General features: G+C 41.8%; 1 protein-coding gene and 1 long non-coding RNA gene across 2 annotated transcripts in view; one reads left to right on the top strand and one right to left on the bottom strand.

Moving 5' to 3' along the window:
- Nucleotides 1–289: 289 nt before the first annotated feature.
- LOC108898302 (uncharacterized) lies at nt 290–4,401 on the top strand. The gene is made up of 3 exons (XR_007809424.1): nt 290–409; nt 1,038–1,382; nt 2,398–4,401. It is a non-coding gene; the product is annotated as an uncharacterized LOC108898302 (long non-coding RNA).
- A 668-nt stretch (nt 4,402–5,069) lies between these two features.
- Nucleotides 5,070–15,720, bottom strand: part of nrp1a (neuropilin 1a) — a 58,843-nt gene continuing 48,192 nt past the window's right edge. Inside the window, 8 exon segments of the mRNA XM_018698253.2 lie at nt 5,070–8,352; nt 8,470–8,523; nt 8,652–8,748; nt 8,894–9,171; nt 9,285–9,428; nt 11,422–11,472; nt 12,230–12,340; nt 14,601–14,745. Coding sequence (XP_018553769.1) covers nt 8,066–8,352; nt 8,470–8,523; nt 8,652–8,748; nt 8,894–9,171; nt 9,285–9,428; nt 11,422–11,472; nt 12,230–12,340; nt 14,601–14,745 — 1,167 coding nt within the window. The 3' untranslated portion in view covers nt 5,070–8,065.

Genomic DNA, 15,720 nt, shown 5'->3' with positions numbered 1-15,720 from the left:
ACCACAATCCTGGTTTTGAAACAGTCCCAGCAGTGGCTCAGCTGTCCCTTCAGTTGAGTAGAGTGGGTCAGCTGGGACATGGTCCGGGAGGAAGAAGCTACTGAAAGAATCACATGTCATACAAACATGCTGTATTGCCATTATAGCCACACTTTGAGAATGTCAATAAACGTGCTTCAGCTAATTTTATTTTGAAGGCAGATACTTCTGTTTCCCAATTTTATTTTGCTGACTTACCTCAGCTCTCTGACCCTCCCCCTGGCGTCACTGCCAGAGGACACCCCCACTCACTGAACTGCCTATTGATACAGATGCTGCCAGCATTTCTCTTCAATGTTACATCAGTCTGTACCATAAAAGTGGACATGATCATCAGCCTCCTCCTCCTCACCATCATCATCAATCTACTGTGAGTATAATTAAGGTTAATGCAAGAACATGACCATCTTGCTGTAATAGAACAGAGTTTGTACATATTTCTGTGTTGACATCAAACTTACTGATGAAATAGATAAGTTAATGGAAAATGATTTAAGCATTTCTGACTCTGTTACTCCCTGATGATAATTTAATACCTCATTAATAATAAGCTCAAAAACATTATCAGAAAACCCGGTCCGACCCCAACAGTTCTTCAGTGCTGAGAGTATTTTATTTATTGAACCCATAAGTTTCTTCAGCTAATTTTAGAAGTAAAGTTGTTTTTATGCCTGAAGTGAATTTGGTGGTAGATTATAGCTGCCATGCTGGTTTCATGACTATTGTTGTTTTGTGAAACTGGTGATTGTGGAAGTGGAAGTTTTTGTCCTGAGCTGTATTAAAATAGTATTGGTTTAATACAGTGCAGTAAAGTTAAGAAAGAAAGAATGAAAATCTCTTTATTTATGAAGAAAGTCAGTCTAACAATGAAAGCCATATGAAAACTTTTTTACAATAGTCACACCACATACATGAAAATTTATAACAGCCAGGTTTTCTCTCTCTCTCTCTCTCTCTCTCTCTCTCTCTCTCTCTCTCTCTCTACCCTGTAACCACAGCATTAGATGCCACCGAAAACATGCAGAGCTGACACAGTTTCTGGATCAGTCTTGCAGTCTGAAAATAATCACACAGCCAGTTATTTATTTGCTTTAAACTTAGTGGAAAGTTATTTCTCTCTCAGCCACAGTGGAAAAATGTGAGAGAAAACAAACTATCAAGTCCGGAAGATCCTTGGATGGATGTTTAGTCTCCAGAGAGTGTTTACAAGGGAATGCAGCTCTTTATTTCCCTACACTCCATGACAGAGCCTCTGGATGGGTGAAAAGTTTCATCATTAAACAAATGGAAACTCCACTTTTATTCAGTTCTCTTGTCTGTGTAACTCATGACTCTGGCACAAGGTATGTAGACTTGTTTTTGAAAAGACAAAACAATTCAGGTTTTATAACTCATTCAAGGGCTCATGTAATCCCAGAGAAAACAGACTTGTCTTAGAGCAGATCTGAATAAAACAGCGTTTTTATGCATATGAATCATACTTAACCATTAACAGAGCAGACACGTTGCTGCAAGTCCATGAATCATGACACACAGTGAGCAAAAATGACCATAAAAAGAGATTTGTTTAGACTGAGTGAAAGGGATGAAGTGGAGGTGATGAGGATGAAGATAGTACAGAAACACAGAGTATGGCAGCCAAACATTTGGCATGGCAGAAGAGATATGGAGCTCAGGCAGACTGTATGTGATGCAGATGTGGCAGATTTCATGGAAACTAACGTAATCTTATTTATTCTCTTCTGGGTTCACAATCTGATCTTACCAACCTAACTAAAAATACTACAGCTGTTTAAATGTGAACACTGAGACAGCAACGTGTCATGTCCCTCAGAAATCAAGAAAAGAACACAGTGAAACACCTGTACAGACAAGAGTTTAAGCCCACATGAAAATGTTAGGTCAAACATAACCCTGAATATTAAACACAGGTGTAGACTGCTACAGTATGTATATAGAACCAAAGGAACATCTCTTTATCCACAGCAGAACATTCTTAAGAATTAAAACAATTTCAAGACATCTTCATATAATGTATTACAGCTTATGTAATTAAATAAATGACCAGAGAAGTTGTATATACAGTATAAATTCCTGTCAGTCGGTCGTTCTGGAGCCTCCCTGTGGCCTGTTTTGGTCACTGCATGGAAACTGGGATAAAGCCATAAAATATGCAGTAATAGTTTGTTCCTGTTCATTGTTTCCACAATTACTGCCAGCAAGTTAGAGCAACAACTGTCACTGTCATGATGAAATAATTGTAGGCTTTTTATTAGAGCAGACATGTTGACGTGTTATAGCAGGAAAAGCACAGGTGTTGCCAATAACATTAACAATGATTAACAATGTTCTTTTCAGGTCCTACAGTGCATCATGACAGTGTGACAGTGAGCCAGCATGGACAAATGAGTAATACCAGGATGTTACATCTCCTGCTTGACACTAGAGGAACAATAGAGACTACTACTAAAGAATTTAAAGGAATCAGAGTACAACTGGAAATGAAAGTGATTATGGTGCTGTTTTCAGCTCATCTCAGCACAAAGTCCAATAAAGATTTCAAAAATGTGGGGAAGGATGAAAACAGAATTAAGCCTAACTAACCTTTACCTCTAAAAAAACAAACATAAAAAGACCTAACTCTTTCTGATCTTAAAAAAAAGAACCAGAACCAATGACAGAGACAGCAACAACCAGCAAACTTAGTGTGTTGATACAATTTACAATGTAAAGGGTACCCCCAACTTACTTACTGTCCTACCTTCCATCACAGGTCTTCTATGTCATGTTTTCTAATATTGAATAACAAGTTTTTCAAGTGGTATAACAATGACTCAGGCAGGCAGAGAGCAGGATGAATGAGAGAGAGGGTGGATTCTTCACAAGTGCTCATTTGATGTCAGCAGAGGAGGAAGACAGAGACAAGAGGAAAAAACAACTAACAAATGAAACACAGGAATTCAGCCATCATTAACTGTATTATATACATATGTGCTTTGCTACTGTTCCTAGAAATATTACTCCACAGAGCCACCCAGAGGCAAAAATAGAAAACTACAGAAACAGTTTAAACTTCGGTGGTAGGCTGTTACTGTTGATTGTTATTAAAGTCACACTCACCAGATCTTTTTATATGCTACCTGACGGGTGCCACTCTCTAATAAACCACACTTTATAAGATATATGACATTCACTAGTGCTCTGTAGATCACACGTGTGCCATTAATGACAAGTTTTGGGTTAGCAGGTTGTGAAAAGATGATTTTACTAATCCTCATTCCCAGAGTAAATTATTAACAAATGATCAATATCCATAAGTGCAGACCTGATGGATTGTCACTTTATCAACATTTATTACTGCTGATTCTGTGACTTATCAGACATCTACACAGTTAGTCATTTTAATTTCATCCAACTCAGAATCTTCAGTTCTCCTGCTGCCTTAAAACTGCAAGTCAGCTGAACTAAGTTTAACAGTTAGTTAAATGTCGTTTTATACATTTTGAAAAGAACTAACTGATAGAGTTGACCAAACGTAAAGAAACAAGTTCAATAAATTGTGTGATAAAGTGATTAGTCACAGTCGTTACAGACAGATTTACTTTCTCTTTACATTTCCTCTATTTAAAGAGCCAGTCCTTCATTTGTCATGAAGAACTTAGAACTGGAGCTGCTGATACCATTTTGTACCACAGTCAGCACACAGACAACATGTAAGGATGCTCTAAGTAGCTATATTACATTTTCTGTTTTAAAGGGGTAAGGACTGAATTCAATACTAATCCTCTCTGTGATTGGCACTGATTTAATTATTATGAGAAAAAAGAACCATGACTTACTGTCACATGTATTAAATACACACATCAACTTTACATCAGATCAGTAAACTCTCTGGAGAGTTTCGACTCTCAAACAATGCATGATGTGAAATCTGCTAATATGCAAGTTTCTTTTAAAACTTTAAGTCAAAACTCAAAATTTGGAGCAACTCATATTAATACATTCAACAATTGTCTGACAATTAAATCTAAGTAGAATTAACTTGAAATAAATACACCTTACAAATTTAGGTTAACAAGAAAATCATTAGTTGATTCCACTATGATTTATAGTGTCTGACTGCATTTTTACCAATTAACAAACAACCAGAAAAATCTTTCCAATATAAAGCCTTTATAAAAGCTACTAAAAGTGCTAAGTGTAAATATCTTGTATGGACATCCAGTGATACACCACTGACAATAACAAGCAGTTTATTGAAACTGTGTTACTTTGTCTGAATGTATCATTTTCTGTTTTTTACGTTCTTTAATAGCAGCTGTAGATCACTTCAGCTACATAAATAAATGACTGATGATGCTTTGTCTCTTTCCTGCTTGACTGATTAACTAATTAATGCAAAGCATTGCTGTGCAAGATTATTGGTTCAAGTAGTTTTAAGAGATAAAGAGGATCTAATGGGGTTGCTGGGTTACAAATCTCTTGTAGTTAATTGTGTGTGAAGGATATGCAGCCAAATGATGTTATGAGTCTAATGTGCTTGTTTATGATAATGGGACTAAGGATTGCAGCTATTTATCTCAGCTGTACTAATGTTTAAAGACAAATATCATCACAAATTATCACTAATATTCTACACTTTTGTCTCACATTCTGAACTGCAATATATATATATGTTAAATATAAATGAGTCCCTGTCAGTGTCCTGCCAAAATAAGACACCAACAGTTCAGATGTGGTCTTACTCAAAGAAAAAAAAAAGTCAGTGAGAATGAAGACTAAGCCTAATTTCATCTAATGATAGGCCAACATGAAAACCACCTAAGCGACTGAGTGTAGCTGACATCAGCTTCTCATTAGTGGTCAGTACCACCCTTCGCTCTATGCCATCATTTTCACCACTGTTTACCACTCCAATAGGTGGAGAGCCCTCACATTAAAGACTTCACTGGAGTTGCTTCCATCTGCTCAAAGATCTGAATAAATATCCACAATTTATTGATAAATAATCAAATAAATGATCAACCTCCTTCATATGAAGATGCTGTTTATTTGTATCTTTGGAAAGCGATGGCTGTGAGACAAAGACTTGACAAAATGTTCTTGTTTACATCACTGTCTTACTGTAGTCGTGCTTTCACATTACTTTGATGCAAAAAAACAGATTGTGTTTCAAAGAGCTGCTTGTGAGTCTGCTGGTTAACCCTTCATAGCACGGCTGTGATGTAGATCTGACTGGAAATAGGAAAAGAAAAAAGTTTCAGATTCTAGATCACAACAAATATTCTCTTTTCTTTTTAAGGCCTTGCTGTTTATTCATTTTTTCCTACAACAGCAAATTACAGAAGCAGTATTGAAAATAAAAGTCTTATTTTTCTTTTTCTTGTAAAAAAAACAAAAACAAAATCTGCACAAAATTTGAATGACAGTACAAAACGAAGCGTTAATATGCCATGTAAATGGAGGGGCAGGGACATTACTGTTGGAAAATCTATTATGCCTTTTTCAATAATGAAAACATCTCAATATCTTTACATTTCAGAATTATATCACATAATCTGAAACTATATATATAAAAAGATGAAAGAAATGAACACCTGTTTTTTGTGTTTTTGACTTTCTTCTGGTTTTTTTTGTTGTTGTTTTTTTGGAAATGAACGCTATAAACACATAAACCTCTTAAATATATTTATCAGTGCAACATTGTTTGTTTTGAGTCCACGCTACAGTATCCTTTTTCTCTAGTTTAGCACACATCGCTGTAGCTACAGTCTTCTATAGCTGAAAGCGCAGACGGATGGTGGAGAGGTTGAATCTGAAATGAACAAACTGAGAATGTGTTCACCACGGCACCAAATACAAAGCACACACATGTAAAAGATGTCACCCTTCACAGGATCAAGTTTTTGATTGTTTAACTGTGGTGTGGAAAACCACTGAGTTCCAGGTCCCATGGGCCCTTATGTCCTGATACTGTCAATCTCACACAAAGTTCACCGAGAGTTCCTTCCCCTTGTAGTGTGTAATGGAGGGATCATCCCATCCATTCATCTGCAAAAAAAAAAAAAAGTCTCAGCAGAGATTTTGAAGAGTTCACATCGAGGTGACATTTGCACTTCTTTTAAGCTTAAAAAGAGATAGAAAAGCAGACACATTGCTCTTCTCTACAAGTCCTACCACTCCCCCTGTTGATTTTCTCTCCAGAAGCTCTGATGGTGCAAAGCAAGTAGTCAGTTCTTTTGTGAGTGATGACCATTGGTGAACTGAGTAGTTGTGTGTTAGTGAGAACCCCCAGCAAACAAGAAGGGGGCAACCATCCTTTGGTAAAGCCACGGAGGGAGGCCAGGTGACCTGATTCAGGTGACGCCACTCGATCCCCCGCTGCACCAGTGTCCCGTCCTAATGACATCAGCTCTGACATCACAACGTTATGGCTGCTACATGTGAAACACGTAAAACTCTTTGTGGCCTGAGCGGCCTTAAGCTACAATACAGCATGTGAACAATACAAACTGGGTTTATCATGAGACACGTGGGTCTGGCAAAAGTAATGATAGCACCATTCTTCAGTTAGTGTGATAACCCCTCTTTTAATAGGCTCCTATCAATGAGGGAATCAGAAACAAAGTGCATTCAAGCTGCATTGTCCAGATAGCACTTCTTTAGTGAACAATCCACAGTGATGTCTGGAGGTGATGATTTAGTCTAAGTCTTAGCTAAAGCAAAGCAAAGATGATTGTTGGTTTCTTTTCTTTTCTTTTTTTGGTTTGCTGGCAGACATTTTTATAATTTTACCACCTCCTGTGCCATCGACATGAGCATGTTAGAAGCAATGTGAAAAATTCTGGTGACCAGTCAAACTCACAGCAGAGATATGATAAAGAAATGAAAGATTAGCTGTGCCAAGAATTCATTATGTCAGCATTTTTTTTTGTTACCTTTTGATTCATTCGTTCTTCGGTGGTTTTCATGAAGTGGGTGTTGCGATGACAGATGGCTTGAATGCACATTGAAATTGCTGTAACATCAGCATCACACAAATCTTGCTCGTCTGAGCAACGTAATCTAAAATTAAAAACCATTACACTGCACCTTCCACAAAACAGTCAGAGGATTGTATTTACACACACACAAACCCATGAAAAAAGGGATACTGCAGCTTTTTTCCTTTTTACTTTCTTTAAAAAGGGCAATAAAATATATTAAAACTTATTTACAGTGTGTGGTTTTTGGACAGAAAACAACAACAACAAAACAAACAAACAAAAAAAAAAAAAAACAACAAAACAAAACGCTGTGATAGATTGTTATCCAGGTATTTATAAGATAACATGCCCCTGTTTCCTGTGATCATAACTTAATGTACAGTAAAAACAATCAACAGAGGAGGCCAAACTAAATGTACTAAAGGCACTGTCAGAACCATACATTGCCATGAATGGGACCCTCACTTTAGAGTGATAGGGGTCAAAGGGGAAAGGGTACATGTTTCAGGGTCCTGGGTTATGGGCACACCCTGTATGCCACACGATGGGGCAAATCTACAGTTTCGTCGGATATGGTTCATTTAAGATTTTGATACGTCTCTTTCAAAAGTTAAAATAAAGAACAGCCTTCATGAACTGATGATGAAAAAACATTTCTTTCTCAGAAAACGATAAATACTTTAAACATTATTAATAAATTGGTCTCAACACCAGCATCCGATTGTAAAAATGAATGAAAATCAAAATAGAAAATTAAAATATCATCTAAATCATCTGTACATATTTTTTCTGTATTTTATTTGTACACAGTGTCCCCTACTGGTAGGTTCTTTTTACTGCAGCTCCTGAGAAAAGCGTGGATCAGTCCAAACCTCCCACTGGGTCCTGAACCTGTCCCTCATCCAGTGAGTTGAGGGTTTTGGCAGTCCTTTGAGCTTACCTACTCGTGGATATACGAGAGGATATGCCTACAGCCAGTCTTGTGCACGCTCTGCGAGCTCTGCACATCATACAGTCACACCAATGCACTCAGTCTCATCTCAAGCCTCTGAGTATGAGCTCTGTACATTGAGTTTGTCCTTCTTTAGTTTGACACCATCCACTAGTTCAAAATTATAGTTCTCCAGGGCTGATAAGTTCCTGTCTGACATGCCTCCGTGTGAGCAGGCGCAGTACAAGACCACACCACAGATGGCACCCAGGAAGACCCCCAGGGCAGACATAGCAATGATAGTGATGAGGATGGGGTCGAGTGTCTTCAGCATATTGCCTGCCCCACTGATCTGGTTGGTCTCCACAAACACTGGGTATTCAGTGATGTCTTCCACTGTAGGGGAGAGACAGAAGCAGAGGAGGAGAATGAGACGTGAAAATAAAAACGATCATGGGCTTGGAAAAGAGATTGCTGTGTTGGTAAATAAATCCTCCAGGTGAAATGACTTACTGATTTCATTGAAACTATCCTCTGGTAGCATGGGCTCAGTGGGTACATCAGGATCTGTTCAAAAAGAAAGTCTAAATGAATACAGTGTTGAAAAATAAAAAGCTGCAGTCAAAAACGTATAGTCATTTTTCAGATCAAGAACTGAATGGAGGTATTCTTCCTATGAACACTTAAAGCCTCACCTTTACAGTCCGTCATGCTGAGCCCATTGAGAACCTTAATGTCATCTACAGCAATGTCTCCCCAGCTCTTTCTCTCCACCAGACCTTCGATCACCACCTTAAAAAAGCACAGAGTGACTTTTCGGCTACCTTTTCTTAAAAGCCACAATGGAAAGAGCACAGGTATAGTGGTAAATGCCGAAACAAGTTAGACTGAAAGGCAGGCCAGCTTTAACTCTAAAATTCATGAGATTTTGATTTACCTGATAGGGTTTGTTGGTACGAGGCACAAAGACACGACCTTCTCTCCAGCGGTTGCCTTGGTGACCACTGACCGTCCACAGCAGGATGTCAGCCGGTCCATCAACTGTCTGTTTGCGCTGTTTGATATGCAGTGTGCCAATGTGCGACCCGAACATGTGGTACCAAAAGGACACACACAGGTCTGAGTCCGGGGAGCTGACCACAGGGCTGACCAGCCGAGCCACCTCTGTCTCTTGGGGACCTGTTGCCAAGGTGTAGATGAAGTTCCCTGATCCACCTGTTGGATAAAAGAACTTGTGTAACTGACAGAACAGAAGTTTGACTTTCAGCACGTACTGTGTCAGAAGGTTGAACATTTTTTTGTATAGCCTGTTTGAGCATGGCTCTCACCTGTGTGATCCATGTTGGGTCCAGTGTTGAGGGTAGGGGTGCCACTGGACTGGATCTGCCACCTAGAGCCAGTGTCCTCGGATGTCCAGCTGCAGAAGGACGGGTCATTGGCCCACCCGAAGTCACAGGCAAACCAGAGAAAAGCTGCAAATATATTGAAGAAAAGTCAAGATCATGTGTCAGAGGAGATCAGATTTCATCATTCTCTTATTACAGAATAAGCGTTTGCCAAGAGTGCTGGGCTTTACCCGAACAATGACCTGAGGGCATGTCATGGTTTGACTGCAGGCTACACTTTAGGGCCTCCTCTACTCGTCCTGACTAACTATAAACACTAGAGGGCAGCAAAGATCTGTGGGTCATAACCTCCTCCACAGCTGTGGAACATGAAAACAGCTAACTCAGGAGGGAGACACAGACTGGGATAGATGGCAAGTTACAACTCTGACATGAAAAAGAGAGTGAACTGTCAGCGCAGACCTCATGTAGACCTTATATCTTGGCTATAGTTAATGATCTCCTTTAATGAATGGAACAGGCAACATAAAGAGAGGTATGGAGGAACATTAAGAACAGACACTGCACAAAGACAGGCGCAGGGGAAGAGGAGGATGGGGTCTGGACATGGTGTCCAGTTGAGAAAGCAACATTCATAACAACCCGCAGAGAGCTCAGGATTTTAATGAGAGGAGGGACTTGAGGTTTGAGGACAGCTATGGTAACAGTGCCAGGGCCCCATTCCAACAATGCAGTCCCCCACAGGACACACGCCGTGCTGAAGAAGTCTCGGTGGAGGCAAGAAAATGTGTGGGAGCTCAGGCTTTAATACTTTTCACACTGGATAAAGAAAGACTTCCAAGGAACACAAGAGAGTGAGGTGTTTGGGATTTTCACCACGGCTTTATACTCAAGAAAGAGATGCCTTTGGAGATGCAATGAGGTGGCTCTCCAAATGACTGAATATATCAGCCAATATTCCCTTAAATAATGGGAAGGTTTTAACTAGCTTTTGCAGGCAACGACTCTATTTACCCATTAAACACAAAGGATGGAATTCCCATGTGGAGCCACATTTCGGACGCCAAGCCACTTTCTTCATGGAGAAATCCCATTCCCAATTATAATGGCTTTGGCATTTTTTTTGTTCCATTCTTGGGAGGCTTTGACTGAGGCTACCAACCAGCGCTGGATAAGATGAGCAGCCACATGACTCACTTGGCCATTTGAAGAAAAGAAAAAGAGACTTTTTCTTGCTGAATGCCAAAGGAAACTACGTCCTCTGAGATTAGGCTGCACGGCACGCACGTACCCACTCAGAGGTGGACGGACACATGGATACACACACACACACACACACACACACACAAACAGAACTGATTAGCATGCACGGTTTGAGACTCTTGAAATGAAAAGTCAGACAGATAAGTGTTTATCTGCAGACACTTGGTTATGTTCATATACACACAAATATGCATACACACACCCGCACCTCAGCTCTCATCTATTACATTAGCTGGTGCCCCAGCAGACTGCAGACAGACCACAGAGCCAGCTGATAGAGTGAAGGGGGCTGGGTGGAGCCTATGGCCCATTAGCCAAGGTCAGACTGGGGCACAGCCTCTCAGCTGGCTGCAGCCTCATCAACCTGCTATAGGAGACAGCGCTATGCGTGTGTGTCTGTGCATGTGGCCCCAAAGCACAACTAATTTCCTGTGGTCATTTGCATTGTGCTTTCCTGTTTTGTACTGTTGTGTGTGTGTCTATGTGTGTGTTTAGTGTGTGTGTCAGTGTCGGCCCAGTGATTAGTGATTATGCTGAGAAGGCAGCAGCAGAGCACCAGTGCTAATCATCAGCTAGCCCTGCATCACACAACCTCCCTCACCCCGTCAGCGGGAGCTTCTCAGGGCCATATCATCAGCTTTAATAACAGACACACATCAGAGGAGAGAGCTGGCAATCATTAACGAAGGTATGCTGGTGTGATAAATCTATGAAAATTAATTCCAAAAAACCTTGAGCAGTTTAATATTTACTCCATGTTTCAACATTCTGGCATGTAATATTTAAAGGCATTTCGTTCAGTGCTTAGTGAGATGTGGAATTGTTGAAAAAGAAAAATACACAAATCTCTGCTCACCTGGGATGGTATCCACTTCAGCAGTAGTGGCCTCTGGCATGCTGGTACCACCTATCACAACAAATCAGCAGAGTTAGCCTCACCTGGCATAGAGAAAGTTTTTCATGTACCTGTACCCATGCACTGAATGTATCCATGCTAACTAAATTTTGCTAATCAGCTCATGCTTTGTCTTTCCTTCAATCTTAGAAGTACCCTCCCTCTGTATATCTGTCTTAGGTAACACTTTAAGAACACGTGACTGAGACGGTGCCATGCTCATCATTGGAGACTGCTGGTTAATGGGGAGTGCAGGCAGCAGTGCAGGCTCAGAGACTTACTGGGTTAGTGGGAAATTAGGCCAAGAGGAGTAAGTGGAAAAGAAGGTGCAGGAGGACAAGGCAGGTGAAAAATGAAAGAAAAGAGAGAGGGAGCTCACTGTTGGTAGGTCTAGAGGCATGTGTGTGTAGATGTGCACAGTTAGTGATCTCTGGTGCAAGTGTGATAATGCTCTCCTGTGAGTTGGCAGAGGTGGGCTTAAGAGGGGACAGACTGAAAAGGGAGGTGGGGACTACAGGTGCAACTAATGAGAGCTGTGCACATGCCAGTGCGCATGAGAGTGCATGCACGTGTGCTTGCGAATGTGCGCAGTGGATGGCAGATTAGCTGCAGTATCAAATAAAACTGTAGTAGAGAGCGGTGAAGCTGGGAAAGTGGCAGTGGCATTGAATTGAGCTGAGCAGAAGTGTGAGCCATAGCAGAAGGAAGGGCAATGGGGGTGTGGGGGAGCGGGAGTGGGGTTGCAGTCTCATGAGGGCGATGTTAGCACCTGTCACATCGTAGTCATCACCTGTGCCACTGTGGCAGCTTGCCTGGTCGTCATCACACTCGTCCGACGGAGTAGTGTTCGGTACTACTGTGGTAGGCGGGAGTGTAGGAGCTGTAAAGATGAGGAAGAGAGACACACAGAGAATGATTCAGGGGCTGGAGGGGATGAGCTTAATGGCTTTGTGATTTTGTTCCCATTTAAAATTAGAAGCAAACCATCATTTCTGTGTTTTCCTTTATGGTTTAGACAAGGCAAGTTAATGTACACCACTGGCTATTGTATAACGTTTCATTCCTGTTGTTTCATCTGATCACTATCTGATCATGTTCTTGCCACAAATGACAGACTGAGATTTAGAGGGAAAATGTTGCAGGGTTTGAAATTACACTACATTCATTTGCTTTTTGTCCAAAGCTACATACAATAAAAGTGTTCAAACATGATTGGTACAAGAGCTAAATGTCATCAAGAATTTTAAGTGAGTGTCTCTTACACAAATAAACACTAGGGTGTTATCAGTGCTAGAGTAAAAATAAAATGAAATGTAAGGAGAGCTAACATGTAGATGTAGTCTGAAAAGGTGGGTTTCCAGCTGGCTTCATAGTCAAAATAGAAACTGAAAAAAAAAGTGTGGAAATCATATACATAATCTCAGCATGCTCTGCCCACAGTTACACACTAGGTTTCAATCAAGGCCTGAGCTATTACCATCCCTCTTTTTATCAAGCTGTGGAGGTGTGGGTGTATAAATAGAGCTGAAGCTGAGGCATGGTACTTTGGGCTAGGGCGGCTGAAACTCAAAGATGCAGAAACAGGGCTCGGGATTGGCTATAGGCAGGGCCCCTGGCTGCCGTAGTGGCCTATCATTATGGCTGCATTACACTTGGATGTGGGCAAAGCCCTAGATCCACGCCACACTCCGCTGCCGCACAGCCGTCCTGCGGTGTGTGTGTATTTGTGTGTGTTTACACTGACTGAGTAATGAACGGGCTTCCCCAGTGCAGAGGGAAAAAGATGAGGTGGGAGGTGGGGAGAGAGAGAGGCACAGACAGATAGGGGGAAACTGCCTGAAAAATGTATTTGTGCCGTATCTGTGTGTGTGAGATTGTGAGTGTGTGGATGTGTGTGAGCCAATACTCTTGCACTCTCCCCGTGCTAGATGAAATATGAGGCAGATCAACCCCTGTCAGATTCAGGGTGGGGAAGGTCAGGGATGGGGTCAGCACTGCGTCAGGGGAGCCTCTCACAGAAATGAGGATTTAGCCCTCCTACTATGGCTTCTTAGAGACACACACACACACACACACACACGCTTGCCCACACTAGTAAAAGCACCTGTGTATGCGCATGATTGTGTATACATGCCTGTAACCACATGTTTGGCAAGGTGATTGCGGTTGCTCAGTGTGTATATGTCTGTGTGAGTATGTGTGTGTTTGGTATTAACACTGAAAACAAGCATTATCATCAGACTAAAGCTCCCGGTGGGAGTCCATGAGGCTTACAACGGAATAGGCCTCCCTGAAATCCAATATGTAAATCCACTTAGGGCTAGTGCGCTACACATTCTTGTATCTCTGAGCTGTTTCTGTGCTACATCAGCTTTGAGAGAGACAGATAAAGAGCAAGAAAAAAAATAGGGGTAATTTTGAAGATAGCAAAGTGTGTGCGGTCCTTTGAAAGAAGAAAGCCATGCATAGGTTGGGAAGAGTGAGATGGGGGCCAGGCTGCAATAATCCTACAGGGCCAGGTGGGCTTTCATTTGATCCCCTCTAGAAGTGGCTAGCTATGAGGGCAGCTTTGATGTAACAGGGAGACAAGACAACTGTCCCTTGTAGGGATAAAGAGTGGGAGCTGGACAGCTGTGGGCTCAAAACAGGGAGCCCTCACACACATCTTTAAATAACCTGGACTGTGGCAAAGACATGAAGCGTAAGCTTGTCATTAGCCAGGCTGATAGCTCACCTGTGTGTGTGTCACGACATGTCAGATTTGAACACATGTAGATGCCATCTGTGGATAAATACACTGAGTCTAGGTGTGCCCAGTAAAGTCATTATATTATTCTAAGAAAAATGATAAAGATGTAATCATGTCACCACCAAGAGTGAAAATGTCATTACTGTGGTTAAAGCATTGCAACAGCTGGAAATGTCATCAGAATGGAAAAAAGGTTTCACTGTGGGTGGTAAGTTTGCTGCCATTGGTAGAAACATATTTTCTGCTGGTTGAAAAATCCGTACCACAGGTAGAAATGACAGATATGCTGCTGCTACTTGTCTTTTTTGCATATTTTGCAAAAAACCTTAGATAGAACACAGAGAATGCAACATTGATTTAAATAGATATCCTAACTGGGGTTCCAGTTTACCTTCAATCTCGCAGCCCAGGAGCTCAAGTCGCAATCCCATGCCAGCAGGAGTGGCCCTCTCTGGGTAAATTCTGATGAAACGGGTCAGCAGGGACTCCACTGTCCTCAGCTCAGGAGTGTCGTAGTTGCTGTTCCCTTCAAATATCTGGTAGGGAGAGGGAGGGGAGGTGGAAGGAAGACAGAGACAGAGAGGAAAGAGTGAGTGGGAAAAAGACACAAAGCACAATATTGCTGATAATGTCACTGTTGGGTGTTTGACTGATACAGCTCTCCAAAGGCAGATACCCTGAGGCAGACTTATTCCTGCCTTCTGTAACCCAGAAGTGGGGTGGAGGGGTGCCATGTGCTAGGTAGGTGGAAAGATGATGGGAAAGAACAGAGGATGACCAGATTGCTCTCATCTTGCTGACATCTAAAGCACAGCTTAGGCAACTGAAGCAGGGGGCCAGTGGCAAAGACAGCATGGCACACACCTTTGTCAAAGGCAACTTTGGGCTCCTTCAACTCTTGCCTCAGATCCTCTGCAAGCAGAGGCAAGGAATAAATGAGGGAAAAGAGAGGGATGTGGGGTGTGAGAGAAGCAAGCAAAGGAGGAGATAGAGGATTGATGGAAGTGGATTAATGGGTGTGATCACTTGAAGAAGCCTGGTGCGCCTTAGATGCTGGGAACCTCTTAGGCAAGGGGAGAGAGGCAGCTAACTAGGACAGGGGGGATATGGATCCTCCTCGCTCCCTTCATAAATCAACCATCAGCCCATCTGGATCAGATTTATGCCCTGTCAGGGACGCTTGTAATTGGGGACTCTTCTTGGGGGCGCGTGCGTGCTTGTGTATGTGCTCGTATATACATTTTCTCGGTGTGTAAGCATGTGCATGCATTGAGCAAACTGTTGGCATGTGTCTTCTGAGCATGCAGTGACACTGGCAGATAAATCTTGGGACACTTCTCCGATGTTGCATGCTCTTTCCTCCTTCGTTCTCGTCTTTCCTCCCCTGTTTTCCCCTGACTCCCTTCACCCCTCCTTCCCCTCTGGAGAGGTTTCACTATCCATTGAAAGGGTTGAACGGTGTGTGTCGTGCAGAATACAAAGCAGGAAGAGAGAACTGGGAAAGGACTCAG

Source organism: Lates calcarifer, linkage group LG24, assembly GCF_001640805.2.
Source record: "Lates calcarifer isolate ASB-BC8 linkage group LG24, TLL_Latcal_v3, whole genome shotgun sequence".
NCBI classification, from domain to species: domain Eukaryota; kingdom Metazoa; phylum Chordata; class Actinopteri; family Centropomidae; genus Lates; species Lates calcarifer.
This window is presented reverse-complemented; position numbering and strand designations above follow the sequence as displayed.